Genomic DNA, 15,753 nt, shown 5'->3' on the forward strand with positions numbered 1-15,753 from the left:
GGTTGTGGCTTTTTTTTCTTTTTTTTTCTTGAGACTGAGTATAATCTGTATTGGAATTACTACCCTGTGAATTCCAAGCTCAGGGCAAAAGTAGGCGAAAGGTAGATTGAGAGGGGAAGCTAAAACTACAAAGAGACAAAAGTCTGAACAGAATGGAATATGAGGAACTGTAATTGGTTTGTTTTCTATTTTTTATTTTTTGAAGAAATTCCTACAAATTTGTTTCTGTGCAGTGAACAATAAATAATTTTCCAGCAAAAAAGAAACCTATATTTGAGAAATTCAGACTAGCTACCAGGGAAAAAAAAGCAGCACACCAGAAGATATCCCACCCAGCTTACGAAAACAGAAATTACTTTGCTGAAAATCAGATGATGGAAGAAAAGAGCCTTTCAAAATATGGGGATAAGGATGGAACACAGTCATAACTGTGACTCTGAATTAAAAAGAGAAAATGTCAAATGATCATTATGATCCAATTTGCAAACATCGTGTTACGGTGTGAAAGTCATTTGGATGTGCTGGTGAGCCCTACAAAAACTGAATGCCTTTTTAACAGAAAAATCATTAGGGTTTCTCTTCAAAACAGCAGACTGAAGAATAAGCAAATTAAGGGAGCTATCTGAGGTGGCTGTGTGAAAATAGGAAACGAGGCAGAGAGAACCCTGTCTGCAAAATCCAGGCAAAGGCAAAGGAGAACGTGGAGTGGAAACTGGACAATCTGAAGAAATTCAAAGAAAAGAAGATCACCAGTAAAGGGTATGGCAGTGGTGAAGGAGATTCTCCGATCCAGAAACATCTTGCTCGTTGTTCTCATTCCACTTCTGCTGCTTCCTCTGCCACTTTTGTACCCCTGCAGCGTAAGTACATTTTCTTTTTCTACAAAGCCTCTGAGTACAGCAGGCGCTCTAGCTGGATAAGCCTACAGTGGACAAAAAGAGAGGCAAGGATCTAAAAACAAAAACGTTTCTCTCAGAAATATCAAGGACTCAGATTTGAAGGAGTGAAAGTTATTGGGCAGTCATCACAATAACAATCAGAGCTATTATGAGCAATGTCACAAGCAGAGATGAAGAACTAGGTGAAGACTCAAGACAGACACTTTGCTTCTCTACTGTTCCTTCAGCGGTGTGTGTGAGGGAGAGGTGTTTAAAATGAATACTTAGAGTGCCTTTCGTTTTTAATAACAAATACGCATGGAAGAACTTTCTATTTGGTGCATGTAGAACAGTTGTTCAAGTGAACTAGGAGCTAGAACTTGGTAGGACAACACGTGGCATCTGCTACAATAAAGCAAGTGTATGTACTGACATACTGCAGTTCTGACATTGGCTAACAAATCACAGCTCAGAGGCATTCACAGCAATACAAAGGAGGGAATCTTTGCTTAACACATAAGCAAGGCAATGGCAATGAATACCCCTGGTTAACTTCTCTCCATGCATATCTCTGCTGTGGTCAAGCATAAAATAATAGTGTACCCCTACCACATAGAAATGGTGATGTTTAACTTGACAACATTTGCACTGTCTTAAAAATTCTGCGGCTCTGGCTTTCACTGTGCTAGACATAAATCTAGCTGAATGGTGCAGCAATTTCCATTCCTTCTTTTACCCTGTTAAAAATTAATTCTTCTTTCTAGCACTAGAGGATTTATGAATACTACCACTGTTATCAAATGACAGTTCAAAGGATTAGAAAACTGTAGGTTTTTGTTTGGAAAGAAAAAACAGGATTCACAGAAAGATAATGTTTTTACACCAGTGAATTGTATTTTACAGTTTGAATGAGTTCTTCTGCACTCTTATAGTGGTTTTACATCTCTTGTGACTTGAGTGAGAATGGATGACAAGAAATTGTACTTTCTTCAGAGAACAGTAATGCCCCCCTTTTTGCAGAAACCTGTTTTTAAAAGGATTTCATCTCCCCCAGTGCCATTGAAGGGGCAACATAAAGAACAGATTTTCTGTGACATGCTTGTATGATACTGAAACTACAGCATGCTCTGTATCCCCTGAGACCTTCTCATAGGCAACACAAGATTCACTGCATTGAGACTTGTTACCTATGTTTGCTCACTGCCAGACTCGAAGGAAATTCTGTAATAACCAAGGGATTTGTAGTGGTATGGTATGAGTTTTGGAACAAGAACTGCTATTATACCGCATGTGTTCCATTGCAATATTATTCTGCACCTCATTGTGCTTCTGTACTACAAACTGACTTGAAAAGTCATCAGATAATATTTTATATTCATTTTGCATATGAGTGAATACTGCAGATGGTAAAGCATAGCTGTTAATCTGGCCCAGAGCTGGACAAATATTTATAATGCCATTAAGAAAACATCCACAGTTAATAAACTCATTTGACAGGATACTATTCAAGTGCTTTAAGCTAGTATTTACTTTGCTACAACGCATTGACTAAGATTACGTCCTAAATCTGAAGATTAAATTTGCCTCCTGATGATTTTCTTATATTTTCACTTATCAGACAATTATAGTAGCTTTCAGTTTCATAGAGAGCAGAATTACTAGGTGAATTATGTTTGCATTTCTACAGGGAATCAGCTATAGCCTCTTTGGTGATAGCACAGCTCTGGAAATGGGGTAATGTTATATGTGTAGTGTAAAGGGACATCAAAAGGAGCATGGGGACTCAGAATTCTTTATAAATAAGGTTTATGGGAATAATGTCCACAGCTTTCTATTATTTTGTGACAGTAAATGATTGGGCAGAAAATAAACCTGAGGAAATTTGTTTGAACTCTTCCCAAAATTGATACCTGAAATGTGACTTCTGCAACAGATTTGAGACACTCACAGACATTTTCCATACCATGACAAATGCAGAAAAAAAGTCTTTTCCAGACAGTGATATTTTCTCATTCTCGTAATCTCCTTAGCTGTTAGTGGTGACTATTTCTACCATATTTGTTTCATCCTTATCCTTATTATTTTTTTTTTTTTTTGAAGTAAGCCCAATTAAGGACCACTGATTGTTCCTCAAAAGGCAGCATGCACAGAACAGCTACGGCTGGCATATTGTCATTTACCTTTACTTTTGCTGTACACCCTCTGAAAAGAGGAAATTGCACTGTGACCCTGTCAGCAAAAAGATAGCAGACCAGAGGCTGAACTATCACTTCTGTGCATAGCTTAACCACATGCCTATATGCAAAATATGCATTGCAGATTTTTATATGGGTAAATCTTGAATCCAGACTTTATTGTTAGTGAGTATTCTGAGATTCTCAGATGGTTTAGCTACAAATGTATTGTGTGTTGAGCATATTATGGAAGTTTCAGCCATGGCATTCCTTTCAGTCCTCTTTTCTTTGTTTATAAGATGCAGACTGAAGGTAGGTGGAAGTCCCCCCAGCCATCACATAAAAGCTCACTGAAATGTATTTTCCTATTCTGGGCTTCATTCCCTCCTTAGGTATGTTTAACATTCATTTTCACCTCTGCAAAAGAAGTAAAAGAATGAAAAAAAATAAATAAATTACATAGCCATTATTTCAATACAGTACTTAGTAGCTCTGGTAACTATTACATAAATACAGAAATTGAATTCAATTGAATAGAAAAGATTAATTTATTTCTTCTTTTGAAAGAGCTGGTTTAGAGCACTGAGAATAAATAACAGTAATAGGAAATAAGTAGCACAAAGATTTAGTGCCTGTCCCAAGTAATTTTTCTTAGAGAGGTGACTTCCCTATGTCCTATTTCATTTCCACTATTAGTCTACTGCTACATGCATACAGATTATATAGAATAACTATGCTCAAAGAAATTCTAGAGAAAAATATTTTTGGAAGGAGAAAATAGTTTGGGATCAGGTTAGTATAAAAACATTATTAAGAATTTTGTCAAAATATATCTCTAGTTTTTTATATCTGCCCCATTTTAAAATAAAAATTAATGCTGTTTCATTCAAGCAATTTTGTCTTCGATATTGCTGGACATCATGGAGCCTATGTTAAAATATATGTATATATATATATAGCTTGTTAGCAGAAATTAATTAGTTAAACAATAAAAAATATGTTAAATAGTCACTTGGTCACTAAAAGAACCCTATCCTTTGCTCTCTGTGGAATATCAACCATCAAGTTGAATGCAGTTAAAAATGACTAAGAACAAGTTGGCTAATGTTTATGAGCCCATCAATCAGTGCAGTGACTCACACCTAGAATGGTTTTGTCTTTATAATAGGGATTACTAAAATCTCTAATCCTCATCATCTCACTTCCATTTTAATTCAAAAAATTTGCTTGCTTTTTCTATAGAGAGGTCACTTCAAGCTGATACAGCCGGAATACTTGTCTTTCAGAGCTTGAAATAGTATAGAAATTCTATTTCATAAAATGTGTTCATCATAGTCCATGAATATTTTACTAAAAAAATCTCCCTTATCCATTATAACCCAATACTTTCTAGCCTACCTTACAGCTTTTGATCTTGCTAACAATGAAGCTACATCTGCAGCAAAATCTTTTACTATTATATGTGATCAGAGAGGACTAGCGAAACCTGTTTTTTCTACCTTAGAACATAAAACACTCCTATAACGAGTAAAGGAGAGAAATATGTATGTTTTTGTGTGGTGCAGGATTTCAAATGGTGCTTTTGGGTACTTTCCTACCCAAAAAGAAACACTTCAGAGCTAAATTTGTCAACTTGTCCAGTAGCATTCCAGATACTCTCGATAATCTCTAAAATCACTGGACTTTATCTGATTCAAGAAAATTATATTTCTTCATATCTTTTTTTTTTAATTTTTTTTTTTTTGTTTGTTTGTTTGTTATTTTCAGGCTCTAGTTACTTGGATTAGAACTATTAAATGTTATAATTTTCTGAATTAGGAGTCAGAACAAGGTCTGATAGCTAACTTTAACCCATGTTTCTGAGTAAGCTTGGCTACAATCTTCAATCAAGTAAAAGAAATGATACATGGTAATATATCTTGACATTTTCTCTGGGTTTTGTTCTGCTTGTTATTACCATATTGTATTGTTGTACTGAAAAAAAAAAAAAAGAAGTGGAACAGCTGAATGTGATTCTTCATACTTCAGAGACAATGTAAAAAAATACATATAGAGATTTAAAGAGAAGTTAGTTATTGGTTCATTCCAGTGAATCCATGCCCCTGTTTAGACTCACCTTTGACAGTCATACAAGCCCATTGATTTGCACAAAGACCTGTGGGAATTTCCTACAGGTGACTTCTTGAAAGCTGTTTAATTTGAGAATCAGAAAAGAAAAATAAGAAAATCCTATATGATCTATTTGAACTACCCACTTATAAAGAGTGCATTTTCTAAACTGTAGCCATTGTGAGCCGTGAATCCATATGACGATGTCGTCATAGAAAACATCCAGGAAATAATGAAGGGCAGATTTATAGCTAGTGTAAATCAATAAGAACATAATGGCTTCTGTAGAACTTCTGGGTAACCTCAATACCTAATTTGACTTCAAATTTGCGAATAGGGAAATAAAATATTTTTTCTGAAGTTAATTCCTCTGATTAATAACAGGAAATATTTCTAAGTTTTTAAGAAAAGTAAAAGAAAAAAAGGGTCCCACTTAATGCCATAAATAAAGGCATATCTATCTAAAAAGCACATTTTCCTGTAAAAATGTCCAGGAGAAACCATCTCACTCCATCTCTCACCAGTTTTAGCCCTGACAAGAAAGAACCTGGGTGTACTGGTAAATGGCAAACTGGACATGAGCCAGCAAAATGCCCTTGCAGCCCTTAATCCCAAACATATCCTGGGCTGCATCAAAAGAAGAATGGCCAGCAGGGCAAGGGAGGTGATCCTGCCCCTCTATTCTGCAGTGGTAAGACCTCGCCTGGAGTACTCCATCCAGGTGTGGAGTCGTCAGTACAGCAGAGGTGTGAACCTCTTGGACAGCATCCAAAGGAGAGCCACAAAAATGATCCCAGGGATGGAACACCTCCCCTGTGAGGACAGGCTGAGAGAGCTGGGGCTGTTCAGCCTGGAGAAGAGAAGGTTGCGAGGTCATCTGATAGAGGCCTTTCAATATCTAAAGGAGAGCTACAGGAAAGAAGGGGCAGACTCTTTAGCAGGGTCTATGGTAATAAAATAAGGGAAAATGGCTTCAAGTTTAAATAGGAGACATTACTGTTGGATATAATGAAAAAGTCTTTTACAGTGGAGGTGGTGAGGCACTAGAATAGGTTACCCCATCCCTGGAGTATTTCAGGGTCAGGTTGGATCAGGTCCTGGGCAGCCTGATATACCTGTGAGTGTCCCTGTTCATTGCAGGGGAGTTGGACTAGATGGCATTTAATAATCCCTTCTAACTCTAAGGAGTCTATGATTCTAAAGCTCGGGACCACATTCTCATGGCTTTGTGTCCCAAGATTTTGGAAAGTAGCAAATTTGCTACTTGATTAACCACATGACCCAGTGGCCCATAAACCCATCTGAACTTTGGTCTTTCTTTTCCCAGAGAACTGCAGAAATTACCTGGGAAAATACAGTCAAATATTTCCCAGAAGAACCACTGTGTAGCTTTGTCCATTTTACAGCATATGTGAATACTTTTGAATTATTCTGAAAACTCCTCATTCCTGTGCTTGCCTAACACTGGGAGAAAAGCCAGGTAGACATACAGGCTCCATGGGGCAAATCTGAGGAGTCGTGGAGAAATTTTTGTTATATACTGGGTTATTTCAAGCAAACAAATCCATCAATGAACCTGGAACCATGATTTTGCTGATAAATAAGTATACCCAAATATTTTGCACTAGTTTCTGTGCCAAGATTTTCATTAGCAACATCTTCTTCAGGTATTGGCCTTTCAGTCTGCAGCTTAGATTTCACATCCAATCAGCTGTGCTTTAGAACACCCTTGTGTGAGCACTGTTGAATTCTGAGGTGCTGGCACATGCTGCCCAGAGATATGGATGCTTCATCCCTGGAGGCATTCAAGGTCAGATTGGATGTGTCCTAGGGAACTTGATCTGGCAGATGGCAGCCCTGCCCATCGCAGGGGATTGGAACTACATGGACTTTATGGTCCATTCCAACCCAAGCCATTCTATGACTCTATGATTCTTGTAATCCAGGCACCCTCAGCCTGATGAGTCCTGTGAACATATTCACAAAGGTTTTCACAGCAGGTTGTATGACAGCAACATTTAACAACAGTGCTTTCTCCATACAGGAAGCCTCATGTGCCTACGTGTTGATTGTGACAGCTGTATACTGGGTTTCCGAAGCAGTACCTCTTGGTGCAGCAGCCTTAATTCCTGCTTTCCTATACCCACTTTTTGGAGTCATGAAGTCCAGTGAGGTAAGACCAGCGTGCACATTTTTGTCATTTCATCTTTTCACTCTCAGTTAATTATATGATTAAAGCAAATTTTAGTGGACTAGCAAGAATGAGTCTGGGAGGAAGAAGCGTACACCTTACAATAAGTAACATGGACCAACCAGCCCTTACTTGCATTGAAAACTAGACATAGGAAAGGACATAGTAGCCAAAGAAGTGTCCATCCTATTGGCTACTGCATCACCAGCATTCCTAACACATACTGCACCATGATTCAACCTTTCACTTCCTCCGAAAAGTACATATGGGATAAACTGGAAAGTTTACTTCCAATGAGGGATGGAAAATGTATTAGCCTTACAGAATCACAGAATCAAAAAATCCTAGAAGGGGCCTCAAAGATAATCTAGTTCCAACTATAGAAAGGGTTGCCAATCACTAAATTGGGTATTAGTTCAGGTTACCCAGAGTCCCTTCCAACCTGATCTTGAACATTTTCAGGAATGGGGCATCCACACAGCTTCTCTGGGAAACCCTTTACAGTGCCTATAGATGATGTACAAGGTATGAGGCCACATATACTAAAAAGTATTACCATGTAATACTAGGAAGAATACCAGTAATCCTAGTGGTGCCTTGAAGTCATCAGTTCTCAGGAAAAGGAGTAGCTGTATGAAAAGTCTCTTTGATGCATTATGAATTTGCTTAATTGAGTTTCTCTTGAATGTCATTTTCTTTCAGGATATGCCAAGAATTCCTTCAATTTCATCTGCAGCTTTTATTTCTTACATTTTTCCATCTCCCTTTCTTTTTTTTTTTTTTTTTTTTTTCTTTTTTTTTGTTGAGTGAAGTAGCACCACACTTGGTTTATTAGAATTAGAAATATAGGTAACACAGAAGAATATATAGCAACCATAAGGTTGGTTAAAATTCTAACACAGTCTGACAATGTGCATACTCATAAACATCTGTAATCAAACACAAAACAAGAGTTTTATGACATCTCTTATTCTTTCCAGTACTGCAACAATTGTATAATATAATCAAATACATTTCCCCATCTGCATACTTCAATATTTTCAGGATCTTTTTCTTAACAAAGGTTAGCACAAAACGTTGTAGCATATCAGAGAAAGAAAATTTAGGGGCAGCCTCACAACTTCAATGTAATATTAAATTAAATGATATTGGGATTACTGCAGAGAATGTATTATTTACTTTAGGAAACAGAAGTAAAATCCTGTTTATTAAAATAAGCAAAGCTGATGGTGCTGCAGTATTTCCAGTCTCCTGTTCTAAAGCACCGTAGAAACTGGGTCTCATACCTTGGAGTTTAAGCTACACTTCACTCACAGGCCTTGAGAGCATGAGTCTGGGTGCTGTATGTGTGTTGTACGTATAAATAAGAACCCTAGTATTCGTTTGTTTCTCAAAATTGGCTGTGAAAGGGATAAAGAAAACAACAGATTCTTTGTGCTGCTGGCTTGGTAGATTCCTTTCATTCAGTTCAAGATTTTTTGAACAAAGTATTAGGAAAATAAAGTTAATGAGAAAGAAACCAGTAGAAGAAAGCCAAAAAAAAAAGTGATATTTGAAAGCTCTGGCATACAACCATGATGGCCAAGTCTACTAAGGATACTAGGGGTATTTGTTAAATAAATGTAACAATATCCTTAACACTTACTGCAACATGCACAAAATAACACTAGTGCCATTTGTATATTTTTATCAGAGTGTAAGAATAATGGAGGATAATGGAAGGAATATGGCTTAAACTGTTTTAAAATGGTAGGGCCTACACTTGTTTACAGCAAAAGGCATTTATACAGACTGGAAGGAGCAGTCCCTGAGAGCAGCCCTGCAGAGAAGGATCTAGGGGTACTGATGGATGAAAAACTGAACATGAGGCAGCAGTGTGCTCTTGCAGCTCTGAAAGCAAATGGTATCTTGGGCTACATAACAAGAGGGGTGGCCAGCAGGGATGGGGAGGTGATTGTCCCCCTCTACTCTGCTCTTGTGAGGCCCCATCTGGAGTACTGCATCCTAGTATGGAGCCCCAGAACAAGAAAGACAGAGAGCTGTTGGAAAGGGTCCAGAGGAGAGCCACAAATTTGATCAGGGGGCTGGAGCACCTCCCCTATGAAGGCAGGCTGAGGGAGCTGGGCTTGTTCAGCCTGGAGGAAAGAAGGCTGCAGGGTGACCTCATTACAGCCTTTCAGTGCCTAAAGGGAGCCTACAAACAGGAGGGGAATCAACTCTTTGAAAGGGTAGATAACAGCAGGACAAGGGGAAATGGTTTTAAGTTGAAGGAGTGAAGATTTAGGTTGGATGTCAGGGGGAAGTTCTTTACAGAGGGAGTGGTGAGGTGCTGGAACAGGCTGCCCAGAGAGGTTGTGGATGCCCCGTCCCTGGAGGTGTTCAAGGCCAGATTGGATGGGGCCCTGGGCAGCCTGGTCTAGAATTAAATGGGGAGGTTGTTGGCCCTGCCTGTGGCAGGGGGGTTGGAGCTTCATGATCCTTGAGGTCTATTCCAACCCTGGCCATTCTGTGATTCTGTGATTCTGTGAAACCAAAGAGTCCGTGTTCAAGAAAAAAATTGCAGACATATCTCATAAAGCATTTTGTTTAAATAAATAAAATATTCAGCTAGATTCCAAACACTCACTTATTTATAAATTTTATTTTCTCCTGTTTTGTTTGTTTTCACCAAAAAAGTGTGTGATTTTTTTTTTATTATTTTTGCAGTAGTTTCACAGAGTATCTTCTTGTGTTTTAGCAAGTCACACATTCAAGAATTCTGCTTTGGAGTTGTTCCTGCATTGTCTCTGAATATTTTCTTAAGCCGTAGTTGATTTTTGATCATCCCTTCCAGATTGAGGTTCTCTTTATTTGAAATTTTGCCTTCTTTCCCTAACACAATGCAGGTGGATTTCCACTCTGAAAAGTTCTGGCACAGTATCTGTAGACCATCAAAGCAATATCACAACCTTTATTCATTGCATTCAGAGTGCATGTCCCCAAATAGCTTTTTTTTTTTTTCCCTGAAGCCACAGGTTCTAGAGATGCCAAATTTTGCACAACAATTGAACATGGCTTAAGAAATACAAACAAGACAGACAATAATATTTCCATAACCAAAAAGCAGATGACACACATAAATAAGGTGCTCTCGGAGCAGAATTTTGTGTCTGTTTCAATTTGTGCCTCATTGAGCTACAACTAACTCCAGGCAATGCACATCCTGAGCAAAGAAGTAAGATTTCTCTCAATCTCTTCAAAGCTGAGAAATCTACAAACAAGAGGGGATGCAGCTCTATTACTTGTAAATGCCAAATGAGAGAGATTGAAGACAGCATTATGACTTCTGAATTCTTCAGTTTCCCTGGCTTGCTGTGATTCTTCTTGTGGGAGTGTGGAAACCCACAATATTTCTTACTCTTCAGCATGATCTCTGTGTTGGCTAGCTACTGTGTTTTTTAACAGATTCTTTCCCCCATGTTCTTAATGCAGGTGGCTGCTGAATATTTCAAGAACACAACTTTGCTCCTCATGGGTGTGATTTGTGTGGCAGCTTCTGTAGAAAAATGGAATCTCCATAAACGTATTGCTCTGCGAATGGTCATGATGGCTGGAGCAAAGCCAGGCATGTGAGTGGATCTTCAGATGTCAGGGTAATCTGAGGTTAATAGAGGCAGCTTGTAAAAGCAAATAACTCAGGCTCCTCTATCCACGGACAAAACCCAGCTGGGTTTGGGGCAACTGTTCCTACCCACTATCCCTGTCAGAATTTGAAAGCTTTCAAACATTCTCAGCAATTTTTCTGCCACCTCCTCCTCCTCCTCCTTGACTTATATAATTCCATTGCTTTCTATTTTCGGCTGATTCTTTATTCCTATTCTCTCTGTTCCCTCTTTGTTTGTTTAGCAAATATAAAATAATTCTTAAGGTATCCCTGAATGCACTGAAAATCAGTCTTTCTCAGGTCACTGGTTTCCAAGTGGGGAAACAAAGGGTTTTCAGTGATATATGATCTTATGACAATTCTTAACACAAAGCAGCATTTTTTCTATGCACACAATAGTATTTTGGTATCAAGAAAAAGAAAAAGACCCTACCTGTATGCTTACCATCTGACTAATAAAAACGTTAGGTAGGAAGGCCTTTAGTATTTGTGAAAGTGCCTCAAAGTCTCACTGTGTTACACTTCAGGTTGCTTCTTTGCTTTATGTGTTGCACCACGGTGCTTTCCATGTGGCTTTCCAACACATCCACCACAGCCATGGTGATGCCAATTGTGGAGGCAGTGCTCCAGGAACTAGTGAATGCTGAGGAGGAGCGTGATGTCATCAGTACTGCAGGCAGCACCATTATTGAAGAAAACGAGCCAATAGGTATTTGCCAATATTGGCCATTTTGTTCTCATTTATCAGTGACCAGAATGATTGATATATATAATTCAAATTCTCCCCAGATCATAGCTGTTTGATTTGTACTGCCAAAGATATTGGTCCATTCTTTTTCTTTTTGCATGGTGATATTTCTTCCAAAATTGAAAGACAGTTTTGCCTTGAAACGTAGCAGAGGCCCAAACACATGCTCTGTGAGTATCCCAAGCTTGCCTTTCTACTCCTGCCCTTCCAAGCTGCCCAGTTCAGACCAGGTGCCAGAAAAAATTTCTTCTGGACTGGTATGAGCTTTAGCGGTTTCTGACATTCCCAGAAAGAAAGAATTTGGGAAGAAAAAAATCTCCCATTTCTTTCAATTCACAGATTCCAGGCTGAACAACGACATTATCTAACCTTACTTAAATTCTGGCATCGAGGCCTTAAGTCCCACAGGCATGACAATATTTTAATTGTAAGAGGCATGCTCTGAGGACAATAAAACACAACAAAATGCCATGTAAGTGTCACAGAGTTACCTGAGAAGGTCCAGACCAGCTTTCGCTTGCAATAGTTTCTCCAAGTTTAGTCACCCAAAGGCTCAGATCAGTTCTTACCACAAGCCTCCTGTTCCTTCTTTACAGGTCTCAACGAAAAGCATGACCAACCTTCACTGGAGCTTATCTTCATCAATGAGGAGTAAGAATGAACCCCGTACGACTGGAGATTTGAGCCCTACACAGGTTGCAATGAAATGAACTGAGGAATAGAGCAGGAAGGGCGTGGAAAAGCTTATAAATTGATGTTTTGCATGTAACTGACAAAGAAGGCTGATATGAGAAATAGGATTGATGTAATGGTCTGGATCTCACTAATGTTTGCAGGGATCTATTTATTTATTTATTTATTTACTTATTTATTTACTTATTTATTTATTTTAACATTATTACCACTATAAAGTGAAGGAAATACCCACTTACAGAGGATTCTTGAGGGAAGCCTTAACTGCCAAGAGTATTCAAGAAACAGATGATGGCAGAGAGAAAAAAAAAAAAAAAAGGAAAGAAAAGAAAAGAAAAGAACTGTAAAGATTTATTTGAATGCAGCCAAACTTCTTCAGAAGTTTATAACACTAAAAGATTGAACTAGGCCTCTATTTTTGGTAAAATAAGAGCAGATAAAGGAAAGGACTAATTTTTAACTTTGAGTTATCAGATAAACAAGTCAGATACACAGGAGTCTATACAAAGTTCTTGTTCTCCAACTGCAATACAGGCTTAATTCTGAGAAGCATCTTCTTAAAAGGTACGGGGTTAAAACATACAGTTTCTTCTTTAGCTTCTTCTGTTTTATTCACAAGAGTACAAAATAAAAGACAAATAAGTTCTGGTTACATCATTTAAGATTTTCTTTAAAACAAATATTATCATTCAAGTAGCTCGTGTTGACAACTTGAAGTTAGCTTGCACGTTCTAAATAGCTTTCTTATTAATCTGGAGAATAATGAGCTCTCTAGTAATTTGTCTTTTTATCCTCTCTTTTTATACCATACATATTTTCTTCAGTATAAAGGAAACCTTTCATTTTGGTATTATGCCATTAATTACTTTAAGACTTATTGAAAAATATGTGAGAAATATTTCATAACAGAACTATTATTAAAGCAGTATTACTTAAAAAAAAAAATACCTTGAAATTTATTGGGAAAAGTAGCCCACATTCCGAAATTAAATCTGATTTCAAAGTAAAGTAAAGAAAAGTAAAAGCTCTTTGTATTATTTGCATGGACCACATGCTACCCATGACAGATCTTAGTGAAAGCTTTAGTGTGGCATGGGACGGTGCTCATAAAAAGCATTGAAGAGGCTGATGGAGGAAGAACTTGAATAGAACAAGATGGAGGTAGCATTGGCTTGCCTGTTAATTCACTTCATTGTGAATGGAGTCCATTCCTAGAACAGAGTATATACTACTGTGAATACATATAACTCTCCTGGATGGAAGTGGAACTGCCTTGCTACCAGGCTAGAGAGAGTCCAATTGGAACATAATTGGAAATAATGGTTTTAAGTTGAGGGAAGGGAGATTTAGGTTGGATGTCAGGGGGAAGTTCTTTACAGAGAGAGTGGTGAGGTGCTGGAACAGGCTGCCCAGAGAGGTTGTGGATGCCCCATCTCTGGAGGTGTTCAAGGCCAGGTTGGATGGGGCCCTGGGCAGCCTGGTCTAGAATTAAATGGGGAGGTTGGTGACCCTGCCTGTGGCAGGGGGGTTGGAGATTCATGATCCTTGAAGTCCATTCCAACCCTGGCCATTCTGTGATCCTGTGGTAATAATTGTTCCCATATATCTGCCCAAGATACCACAAAAGAGATACTAATAATTGGTATTCTTCACCATTTTAGTAGGCATTACATCTCCTGCAGCTGTTTTTTGAAGTATATTTTTAAAGTATATTTTCCTTTCTTTGTTTTTAGTGCTACTACTACTGACTTCAACTCCTTGATGCATTCAAAGGTATTGTCATAGGTAGTACCTGTATCTTCTGAGCTACACTATTTGCTAATACCATCAGAACACAGTCCACACAGCTTTACGACTCCTTCCTTTATTTCAGACAAGAAGTGGTTGTTGTGTGAGAGTACATAGCACAGAATGTTCTGCTTCATATTTATCCTATCAGACTTCTTGCACAAATTACGATGGGAAACTTTAATGCCATAGGGTTTATTTTAAATGCTGCCAAGGATCCAGTCAGTAAACTAATAATTCCATCCAGACTCTCAGTTTTTAGCAAGTTCAGGTAAAGACTTTTATTGTCTAGTTACCATCAAGTTCTGCAGTTGAGATGCCTCAGTTAATTAGAACTACACATCTTACAAAGTCACCGTCTCTAGCAAGGGCACTCTTAGATTCTGCTACATGATAGGGGGAGAAAACTGATATATATATATATTTTCTGAATTGTAACATCACTTGAAAACAAAAGCAGTATTAAAAAAAAAAAAATCTCGTGCTTTTCCAGTGTGGTTCAATGCTGAAGTTTCAGTGGTTTTGCACTGTTTTGTTTTCATTTGTTTGTTTGTTTTGAAAGTCCACAGCCCATGAGTTTTATAAAGAAATATCAGTCTAAGTGCCCCTAGGAACAGAATAAAGACTAATCTAAAGGCATTTGCCTCCTTACAGACTATGAATAGTGTGCATATGATAGCCAACCCGATTGGAACGATGAAATCCAAGAGCAATGGGCAGCAACTACCTCAGGTAAGGAGATGTTAGAAATGGAGGGTAAAGGAAGGGACAGAGATGAGCATCATCTGTTTATCACTGCTTCATTTTTATTCCTTGTAAGCTGCTTTTAATGAAATCATTCTCTATCATTTTACAGCAGTTGCTTTTTAGCTCTATGTTAATTCTTGTTTCCATTTAGAATTCCTCAGCACAGGTATTTTTGTACAGCCATCTTCCAGTAAGACATTTCTGAATGGCTTGTACAATTCATTTAGCTTTATAATCAGTAATGTGACCACAAGTTTCACTTCTTATTTCACTGCTCTACCCACTTTATTTCAGCAAATCCTTCCTGGAAAATGGTGCAACAGAAAAAGAAGAGCAATCCTTGACTCACAATGTCCTACTCAGAACTAAGCTAACAAGAGACATGGATCATTTAATTGTTCAACCAGTGGGTTTGGCAGTCTTAGTATTCATCTCCTTTTTGTACTGCCAAATATTCTCCATCAAAATCCTCTACTACATTACACGACTGCAGTATTTCTACTTTTCCTCAGTGCCTCCAAGCAGTGACTGTTTTTTCTACTGTGGTTATGTAATTCCTAAACGCATAAGTTAATGTTCAAGAAAGATTAGACTAAAATCAACACATGCATTTGCATTAGCAGTTCTAATGAATCTAAGTGTATGTTTCTAAACTGAATGCACTTCTCCTGTTATTTAATTTCCTCTTGCACCCATTTGCCATTTGCATTCACTAATTATTTTGTAGGTAGTATGCTCTCTTCACTTTTAACCTACAGGGACATGAATCAGAGAACTCTGAC

At 38.0% G+C, this 15,753-nt stretch overlaps 1 protein-coding gene across 1 annotated transcript in view; it reads left to right on the forward strand.

Annotated features, from left to right (window-relative positions):
* Positions 1-761: 761 nt before the first annotated feature.
* Positions 762-15,753, forward strand: part of SLC13A4 (solute carrier family 13 member 4) — a 29,035-nt gene continuing 14,043 nt past the window's right edge. Inside the window, exons 1-7 of the mRNA XM_042890497.1 lie at positions 762-860; positions 7,206-7,334; positions 10,824-10,960; positions 11,523-11,704; positions 12,340-12,394; positions 14,170-14,209; positions 14,879-14,956. Of these exons, the coding sequence (XP_042746431.1) occupies positions 762-860; positions 7,206-7,334; positions 10,824-10,960; positions 11,523-11,704; positions 12,340-12,394; positions 14,170-14,209; positions 14,879-14,956 (720 nt within the window). The remainder of the gene's footprint in view (positions 861-7,205; positions 7,335-10,823; positions 10,961-11,522; positions 11,705-12,339; positions 12,395-14,169; positions 14,210-14,878; positions 14,957-15,753) is intronic.

Source organism: Lagopus leucura, unplaced genomic scaffold (genome assembly GCF_019238085.1).
Source record: "Lagopus leucura isolate 7727_CA_CO unplaced genomic scaffold, USGS_WTPT01 Super-Scaffold_100159, whole genome shotgun sequence".
Lineage (NCBI taxonomy): Eukaryota > Metazoa > Chordata > Aves > Galliformes > Phasianidae > Lagopus > Lagopus leucura.